Here is a 9,814-nt window from a genome sequence, read left to right as displayed (position 1 = left end):
ATTTCCTTAGTGGTAGTGATTATTGAACCTACAACCTGATCATAAACACTGCATAGGAAGTGCTAATTATTGAGATTAAGCATATGCCAGAGAGCAAACTTCCAAACCTTGTAGTTTATTACTTGCTTCGGTGCTATAGCTGAAACAGTAGGTAACAATAATTAGCCAATATTTGCCCATGATTTTGCTTAGTTGAAAAGCAACTGACATTCCTAGATGAATATTTTAAGAGCAGAGCATAATTAGTTGTCCGTCTGACAAACTCTAATATGATTTATGTATCGTAAATGCCATTATAACATTTTCTTTTAATATTTCCATGGTGTTTTATAAGATAATTATGATTGATGATAATTTACCTCTGAACCATAAGTACTTGTTTCATGATTAAGTCAACAATACTTCCATGAAACCGATTATATTTTCTTTTTTGACACGTTATCTTGCAGAATAATGAAGCTAACAGAAGTACTGCAACTGCTGTTGTTTCTGTTCAGCCATTGTTTAATCTCATTGATGATGTTTCTACAGTTTTTTTACAAAGGTAACATTCCCAAAATGGGCGTGCACAGAGAAATCTGAAGAGCAAAAACCCCATACCGATTTACCCAAAAAAAAAAAACATTCCCAGAATCAAACAAATAAATAATCTATTCATTTTCAACCTGTTTTATTATAAAGATGTGCACCAAAGACCTTCAGTCCGTGAACTATGGAGTATGCAGAGAGAAGCTTCTATGGGGCCAATAGGTACCTGAACTTGAACTCATATGGAAGGACTTGTATAGGCTGTGGAATTGCACTTCTTCTTCCCATCTCATGGCATTTAACTGCATCATTCCTCAATTCACTTGGTAGTTGTAAGCAAATCCAGTCCATCAGCGACTCCACATCCTTTGCGAAATCAAGCAGGTACCAATCTAACAGCTTTGGAATCGCCAATTTATTTGGTGCGGAAATACCGACTGCTGCTTGTAAGTAATCCCTTTTGGCAGTTTCCAACTCATTCTCGACCTGAGATGCAGTGTAAACTCTCACCTATATTAAAACAATATTAGTAAGTGTCACTGGAATAAGACTGATCACAGTGCTAAACTGTCTCAAAATACTGCAAAAAATCTGATTACATGCACTGACATAACATAAATCATATTAGTTTATTACCTTTTCCTGTTTGTTTTCTTGGATTACTCTTGTCATGGCATTTTATTTTAGAAAGTTCAAAGAGGAAGAGAGAGAATAATATACATTGGGATCACCAGGAGAAGCCATGTAAAACATAAATCAGAAGTGTCATTGGAATAAGACTAAGCACAGTGCTAAACTGCTCCAAAACACTGTAAACAAACTGATGTACTGGCACAACAGCATCACTCATATTAGTTTATTACTCTTCTGTTTTTACTATATTGGCTTACCCTTATCATTGCATTTTGTTTTATTACGTGTAAAGAGAAAGAAACAAATTTCGGCCACCAGCAGAAGCCACCGAAAACATAAATTGAAAGTGTCACTGGAATAAGACCAACCAATTGCTAAACTGTTCCAAGATACTACAAAGTAACTGATTGTGTAATGGCACAACATAAATCATATTAGTTTATCATTTTCTCATTTTACTCTCTTAGATTACCCTTGTCATTGCGTTCTTCATCAAGTATTTAGAGAAAGAATAAAGAACACAATAGGACCCACATGGAAAACCACTGAAAACCATCCGCACCAACCCAAAATATAACATGTAGAACACCACATCGTGTTGTTATTTACTTGGAATTTATTATACTAAATATCATGCCAACCACTTATATCAACTTGAAAGTACGATGCACGTTGAAATGTGTTAAAAGAGCTAAACAATATACGCACAGAGGAAATGCTGTCACTCTTAGCAGCAACACCATTCAATGAAAAAAAGCTGCAGAAACAACTACAAAACCGTGCACAATTTATAGCCATTCAATGTGGTTAAAGAAACTTACAGCGGGGAGGACCAGCTTCCACATGAGAGTGCAAACGTTACCAAGGGTTCAGGCCACTCCAAACCAAATATGGCTCTTGTAGTAATGTCATCATTTTTTGATCCTTTTGGGTAGGCCTGTTGAATTTACGCAAGCAGCGGTTAAAAATAGAATACTCAGGCCTTTGAGGAAACAGAAGAAGAGAAACACTCACATGCTTTGAGTGATAGGGCAACCTCAAAATGAAATGCTCTATTGTCATTGCACTGAGCAAGTGGCCGCCCACATTAATCAAAGCCTGAGATAATAATACAGAAAGATGGATAACTGAGTTGTTCGTCACATAGCGGCATTCCAACCTAACAAGTTGTAGTGAAATTCCTATTCCAAGTATGGATTTCAGAAATAAAAAAGACAGAGGAAAAGAAAACAGTGAAAAAATCACACCTTCTGCATCAGAGTGACAACCATCTGAGGAGTAGTAGGTATCCCTTGCTCTAGAAATGCCTGTAACAAGATAATAATAAAAAACAGAAAGCGATCTATCAGAAACTTTTTACTTCTGATGGCTACACAGCTCCTATATAATTCACTAACAGAGATGAGCAGATGGTCAAATATCTAATTGAAGGCATAAACAATATTGATTTATTCTTTGGCTAGCAAATAAGGAAGCAACCAGCATCCCATGAGATGATTTTTTTAAGTGGATGTTACAATGTGCAGACATGCCTTTTTTTTTTTTTTTGAAAAGAAATTTTACTCCTAGACTTCAACCACCAAACCATGTAATCTGAGCTATAAATTGTAGTATAGCTGAAGAACTGTCAAGCAATTATTAATTTCTATATGTACTGCTCCATAAATGAAGAAACCTTGAGACATAAATATTAGTGGGAAAAAAAAAAAACAAAAATTGCAAGGTTACTTCAAATTTTAAAAGGATTTTTATTAACAGCTTACATTCATCATGCATGAATTGTAAATGTTGATCCAGAAAGCAAGCTTCTGCTGGTGGGTAAGCCCTGACAAATCCATCAATGCAAGCTTTCTGAGTAAATGCCTGAATTCAAACAAATCAAGAAGCAATTGTCACATATAATATGCCATCAAATTTGATAAATTGACTGTTGAAACAAATTAAGTACAGAAACTCACTTTAGTCTACGATTAAGTAATGGAGCGCTCGTGATAACATTTGGATCAACTGAGCTTGCTTCAACTGCACAGCAATGTTTATATGGCCCAATATCCCTTCTTCCAAATTCGAAACAGATACCATAAGGATCTTGAAAGTCGTTCTCCTCCGAACTCACAGAAGAACCTGAAACAGATGGAGACATCTCCATGTCCTCCATTGTGCTCTTTGGCGAACTCATCTGTGAGAAAATACTTACAAGACATCTTAGGATATCCTCAGATATTTTGTTTGGGCCACTGGAATCATCTGATGCTGCCTTATCTAGAGCACCACGAAAGCTCTCTTCAACTCTTTCTCTATTCATCGTCACTTGGCCACCTGTCTGGAACCAAGCAATGGTGCAATAGTCGATACAGATATCAGATTCACCAAAAAAAATTATGAAGGAATATTATCAGACCAGCTCTGCATAGATCTTAGAATTCATAAAGCTATTCACCTTAGCATCTGAATGCTTTTCCACCGGCGCAGGCATTGTTACTTTTGGAACTTTCTTTACTGGTGATTGCTTGCAATTCCCAGCAGAGTTGGCATTCAACTGGTTCTCTTTACCACGGCAATCTTCTAGCAAGGCCAAAGAAGACTTTGGCTTCTTAGGTGTCTTTTTGACATTGGCAAACTGATTGGAGGAAGGTCGATTTGAATCTGCATCCAAAGACCACCTCATCGACACCGAAGTCTTGCTGATGTTTGAATCTTCAGAATTAGCTAAGTGGACGCAAGGTTTCGGCCGCTCAATGATTTTGGAATTCTGATATGGGTTTCGGTCACAATATGAATCAGAATTGCTTTCCTTGGTTTTCTTGGAGGATGAGATGTAGATGGCCTCCTGATAGAGGCCTTGCCGGAAATTCACCACCTGTTCTTCGAGCCGAACCACCTCTTCCTCCAAAACAGCTACTTCAGCCAGCAGCTCTAGAGTCTTGATTGAAAGGGAAAAGAAAACCAATTCAAAATTGAACCTTGGTACATCTATTAAAACTGATAGTTTGATACATTGATAGATATACATAGGAAACCAGAACAGAGTGAGGAAAGGAAAGGATAATTACATATGAAGGGAGATATGGTGGAAGTCGAGGAAGAGCACCCAAAGGTCGAGTGAAAGCCCTCTCCAGAGCTCTGTGGACATTCTCTTCATGTCTAAGCTTCTTTTTTAGCTTATCAACCTGCAAATAAAGTGAGAAGAGGAACATGAATACAGGCAACATAGAGAAACAACTAAACCAAACTTAAATAGAGCAAAATTGTATGAGAGAGATCTATTTATAGATGAAATGAAGTAAGAAAAGATACATCTTGCTGCAATGCAATCTTCCTCTGTCTTCTGGACTGGCATTGATTGAGCCCCTTCCCTGCATCCATTAATCTACTTCCCTGCACGTCAGTCTTCCTCTCCTTCTGCATCTCCTTCACCAATGAAAGATTTATATAAGAAAGAAGCAATCGAACTAATGAATTCGAGAGTTTTCTCCAAAAAAAAAAAAAAAAAGAATTGGAGAGTTAAAAAAAGTAAAAGTTCCGATTGAATTGTCCAGATTAAGACGGAATCCTTGCAAGGGGAGAGAAAAAAGGACATCTTTTTCGAGAAATTATAATATACCAATCCCGAATTCCAATCTGAGGACATTTCATTCTTCATAGGAGTGGATTTTGCCATTGAAATCACGGAACCCATTTCGAATTTTGATCAAAACCGCCAAATTTTGAAACATCCAAGCAAAAACAGGGCCACTTCCATCGATTCATAACCAAATTCTTCGGGGAAAAAGAAAAAACATTTTTTCACAGTTCCAACGACAAAATCTTTTTTTTTTTGCTCCGTTCGTACTTCGGAAAGAGATGCTTACAATCTACATCCCACAAAGCATTAAAGAAATCCAATCTTTCTTTCGGAAAAGAACCATCGGTGACCGAGAAAAAAAACCCAGGGGAAGTCCCTCGATTGCATGAAAGGAGCCACCTTTTTCGAGACAAAACGCCACAAAACCCAAAGAAAAGAGAGACCCAACTCGGATTAGCGCCAAAGAAGCCTACTTTATCGTGCTTCGGTGGAGCTCTTATGCCCTGCACCGCGGTCCGAACTCTGGTATTCATCTCCTCCTCCCCTTTTCCTCTCCTCACTCCTCTCTCTCTCTCTCTCTCTCTCTATATGTCCAGTCTCCACCGCTTATCGGCAAATCCTCTCTGAAAAAGAGAGCGTAAAAAGGCTGCAAACCTTAACAAACCCCACCCCACCCTCCAATGCCACAGAAACTATATAAAAAAGGGCACACGGAGTATTAAAGAAAGAGCTGTGTAAAATTTAACCTGGTGACAGGTCTCGAACTCATTCATTCCCTCTTGGGAGCGGGAAAATTTAATGCAATGGCGGAGAGGATATCAAAGGAACCATTTTTAACTCCAGAATCCATTGAAGGAAGAAGAATAGAGAAAATAAGTAAGGAAAGCTTAGCGAGTTTGCTCTTCTAGTGCTCTTCTTCTATAATCTTATAACAGACAATGGCCAAGCGGACAGGAGAGGCGATGCGACAATCTCTTTCATCGGAAAACGCTGCGCTTTTCTCACTCCCCCACTCTCTCTCCCTGAGCGAGCTCTCACGCAGAATAGAGCGAGCGAGCTCTCACGCAGAATTTTACTCTCTCTCTTTCTCTTTCTCTTTTATTCTTACCGCGAAGGACCAGAGTGGGTGGGGGTGGGTGTTAACGTTGCTCACGGCGGCGTACTGTAGCGTGGCTGGCGGTGCAGAGAGCTTGGGCCAGCGCCGCACGATTCATCATGAGCTAACGTGCGCGTTCCCCACGGCTCCTTTCCAGCTCCTGGGTCTCCTGTTAAGCGTGTCCTCTTGGATATAACATGACCAAAATACCTTTCAAAAATGCGCATATTTTCTCATGCGGCAATAATCTAAAAAAATTATTTAAAATAAAAAACTTCAAGATGCTAGAGTGTTTTCGTGGATGAACGAATTTGTTGGAGTTATTTGGTCACAATTACAAATATTTGAATAATAAGTGCAAACTTTTTTTCATGTCCACGGTAAAATCTACATTTAGTTATGTGATCGTTGCTCGACTACGAGTGATCTAATAATATTTTGATAATTTGAATAACATTTTGTAATGATAAATCATTGCATTATATTTGATCAGGAAAAGAGAAAATCTATGTGGTGGGGAACATAATAGATACCCTAGCTTGAAAACTATAACGAATCCAATTGGAGCAATGCTAGTAAAATTTAGAATAATTGCTTAGAATTTACATTCAATTTAATTAATAAAAATAATATATTTATACTTTTACTTGAAAGTTAAAGATTTTTTTAAAAAATTAGGTTGATTTCTTTTCTTTATAATTAGAATATTTTTATTTGTTTTGTTTTGTAAGTTTGTGTCAAAAAGTCTCCCTCTAAGATCAATCCGATGAATTTTAATTTGATTACAAGAAGGCATTTGTGGATAAAAATATATAAATTTAAGGAGTTGAAATTATATTGGTAACACCATAACAAACCTTATACTTCCCATTTCTATGGTTTCTTTATGACATAGATATCAAAAAAGACAAGGGCAATAATAGCTCAATTATACAATTATAATCAAAAATAAGTCATGGTTATGATTTTTCTTCAACCAACTTGATTAATATGATAAACTTATATATAGAAATGAGTCAAAACAACATAAATAGTCGCACTTGATAAATAATTATTTGATTCGTAATCCCATTTTGAATATACATTTTTATATTTTTAGAAAGATTAATATACCTTCATAACCCTATGTTCATATTATGATAAAAAAAGGCAAACCCATACAATATTACCCAACTGTCTCGTATTATCTTTATAAAATTATTCTTTTTTTATTACAAAAGCATTATGGATAAAAATATACAAATTTAAGGAATTGAAATTATATCGCTAACACTATGACTAACCTTGTACTTCCAGTTCCTATGATTTGTTTATGGCACAGATATCAACGTAGTAGTGATGATAACTAAATTATTCAATTTCGATCGAACATGCTTACAGTTGTGATTTTCTTCAACCAAGTTATTTACTGTTCTTTAATTAGATGATTAGATGATTATATATTATAAACTTATATATAGAAATAACCCATACTAATAAACATCACACTTTCAACAAAAAATTGTTTGATTCATGATTCTCTTTTGAATATACCTTTTTCATTTTCGGAAAGATTGAATATACCTTCCTAGCCCTATGTTTATATTCTATTAAAAAAGCGAAGATGTTAAATGTTGTCCCAACTGGCTCGCATTATCTATAAATCATTCTATTACCATATTCTTCGAATTTTCTTCCTTTTATCTTCCCATAACATAACCAACATAGAATCGCAGTTCCATGTAGGTCAGAAATATTAATTGGTCATTGATTGATATTAGCTATCTGTGCAGGCCCTGCAAGTGTAGAAAAGATTCAAGATCATGAATTCTAGGCCTTGTCCCTTTAAATTTTCCTTTCTTTATAAAGGAATGGGGGCATTTTGGTAATCAAATGCCAGGACACCCACCAGCCACGTGAATATCTTTGCTAAGCTATGCCAGCGGATTCCGCTGCCACCTTTACGAAAGCCGGTCAGTGGAAGCTACGATTTTGGAAAAAGAAAAGCATGAAGGGGACCAGATCGGAGCAGCAGGGCATTCTTGGAAGCTTAGGGGGTATTAGAGAGAAAAAATAATGAGTTCGAATCAACTTTATAGCCATTTGCATTGCACAGCTCTGCCGCAAACACATCCAGGCATCAGAATACAGTAAGTCTCGTAACGATATGGTAGATTCCCAAAGAACTAATCTCATACGGTTGGACATATGTACACGAAGCAACCTAGTCCGTAGCATTATTAGTCCCCGTAAAAACATGAATTATCCCGAAAGACCCGGGGTATCTATCTCCTCAGATCTACCCAAAAAATGGCAGCACCCTCCATAGCCAAGTATCACTCACCATCTTTTAGTCCATCTCCAATACTACATCGATGGCTTTAAACATGGTAACAACAAAGACCAATCCTCCCTTTTCCTTCTCCTTTTTTTTTTTTTTTTCCTGATTAGACAGATGCTTCGTATAACCAAAGTTATTAAATTCGATTCGGATCTTGATCAAGATAAAGTACCGGATCAATGGTCAGCAGTCCAACCGTTGGGTCAATACGCAAAACATAAAACATAAAAAAAAAAAAATTCCTCCATGCTATCCACGGCTCCCAAATCCCAACCTCCCAGTCCCACAAAGGCACGAACAATAAGTCATTGATCTTCCAACCACCATTATCTGGATGGAGGAGGAGATGGAGGGGGGAGGGAGCCAAGCGAAGGTGGAGGAGGAGGAGGAGGTGGAGGGGGAGGGAGCCGAGTGGAGGAGGAGAAGAAAGAGGAGTTGGGAGGATGTCTCGGACAGCGAAGAAGGAGACAAGGGGAGGGGGTCGAGCGAAGGAGGAAGAGGAGGTGGAGGAAAGATGTCCCGGACGACGGAGGAGGAGGAGACGAAGAGGAGAAGGGGTCGAGCGAAGGAGGAGGAGGCGGAGGGAGGATGTCTCGGATGGCGAAAAAGGAGGAGGAGGCAGAGGGGGCCGAACGGAGGAGGAGGAGATAGAAGAAGGTCCCGGATGATGGAGAAGGAGGTGGAGGGGGAGGGGCTCAAGCGGAGAAGGAGGAGGGAGGGGCTCAAGCGGAAGAGGAGGAGGTCACGGATGGAGGAGGAGGAGAAGGCGAAGGGGCCGATCCCGAGCCCTGTTCATTAGATATTTGAAAAAAAAAATTAACGGTTACTCACCGAAGAAGGAGGCTCCGATTATCCACGTCGACTTGTCCTCAGTCTTTGCCACCGTCGGTTGCTCGGTCCTCCTCCTTCGCTACTATCGCCACCGACTTGATCCCCAAAGAAGGAGAAAACAGGGTCTTGAACTCAGGAAGTCGAAGGAATGATGGATAAACAATAAATTCTTAAGGGTTAAATCGTCCGACCCAGTATTTCTGGTTCAAGACTTTAAAGTTTAAACTTTAAACGATTTGTTAGCTCAATCAGGTTACGTCGGATCAAGTGGTTCATGATCCAATCAATCGATTCATATGGATTTGATTGAATTTTAAATATAAGCGGTTCAATTAAGTAACTAGTCCGGTTCCATAATCGGGTCATTGGATTTCTGATCAGATCGATCGGATTAGATTGGATTTAATAACTATGTATATAATTTTTATATGAGGATAATTCAAAAAATTAAAAAAAAATATCCCAGATGAATAACGGTAACGGAAAACTATCATTTCAAATTCTATCAGAACATTGACCATCCAGAAAAATCAACCCTTTCGCTGTGCTCCTCTCAGCTCCTCCATGGCCATATGTGCATATCTTTTTTTTTTTTCCTCCAATCCTTTGGTTTTGTAGGGAGAGAGAGGATCGCATGCACATGCGCGCGACCGACGAGACACGTTATCAGAGTTCGCTTTCCAGGCCAGCGATGCGGAGAGACTTCTTACTAACTTTCAGATCCGACTACAATCCACGTGACATGGACACCTTTGAATATTATAATTCAGCATAACGAACATTATGTTACACTGTTAACGTTGCTATGCTTTCATATTTGATTTGAGAAGGCTTCTATCTA

At 38.4% G+C, this 9,814-nt stretch overlaps 1 protein-coding gene across 6 annotated transcripts; it reads right to left on the bottom strand.

The window, feature by feature from the left end:
* Positions 1 to 894: 894 nt before the first annotated feature.
* Positions 895 to 5,835, bottom strand: LOC105034422 (uncharacterized). 6 transcript variants are annotated; one of them, XM_073248108.1, is made up of 10 exons: positions 5,473 to 5,834; positions 5,200 to 5,349; positions 4,459 to 4,572; positions 4,215 to 4,331; positions 3,602 to 4,084; positions 3,120 to 3,484; positions 2,925 to 3,024; positions 2,409 to 2,468; positions 2,176 to 2,259; positions 895 to 2,098 (listed from the first exon to the last, which is right to left on the bottom strand). In XM_073248108.1, exons 2-10 carry the CDS (start codon positions 5,257 to 5,259, stop codon positions 1,979 to 1,981), a joined length of 1,503 nt encoding a protein of 500 aa, XP_073104209.1. In that variant the 5' UTR covers positions 5,260 to 5,349; positions 5,473 to 5,834; the 3' UTR covers positions 895 to 1,978. The 6 variants fall into 6 exon arrangements, with proteins under 6 accessions (XP_073104209.1, XP_073104210.1, XP_073104211.1 ...); XM_073248109.1 differs by lacking the exon at positions 5,200 to 5,349 and having other exon boundaries at positions 5,473 to 5,835; XM_073248110.1 differs by lacking the exon at positions 5,200 to 5,349 and having other exon boundaries at positions 4,459 to 4,563; positions 5,473 to 5,835.
* Between the last annotated feature and the right edge of the window lie 3,979 nt (positions 5,836 to 9,814).

This window comes from Elaeis guineensis, chromosome 13 (assembly GCF_000442705.2).
Source record: "Elaeis guineensis isolate ETL-2024a chromosome 13, EG11, whole genome shotgun sequence".
NCBI lineage: Eukaryota > Viridiplantae > Streptophyta > Magnoliopsida > Arecales > Arecaceae > Elaeis > Elaeis guineensis.
Note: the sequence above shows the minus strand (reverse complement) of the source record. Positions and strands in the feature narration are given on the sequence as shown.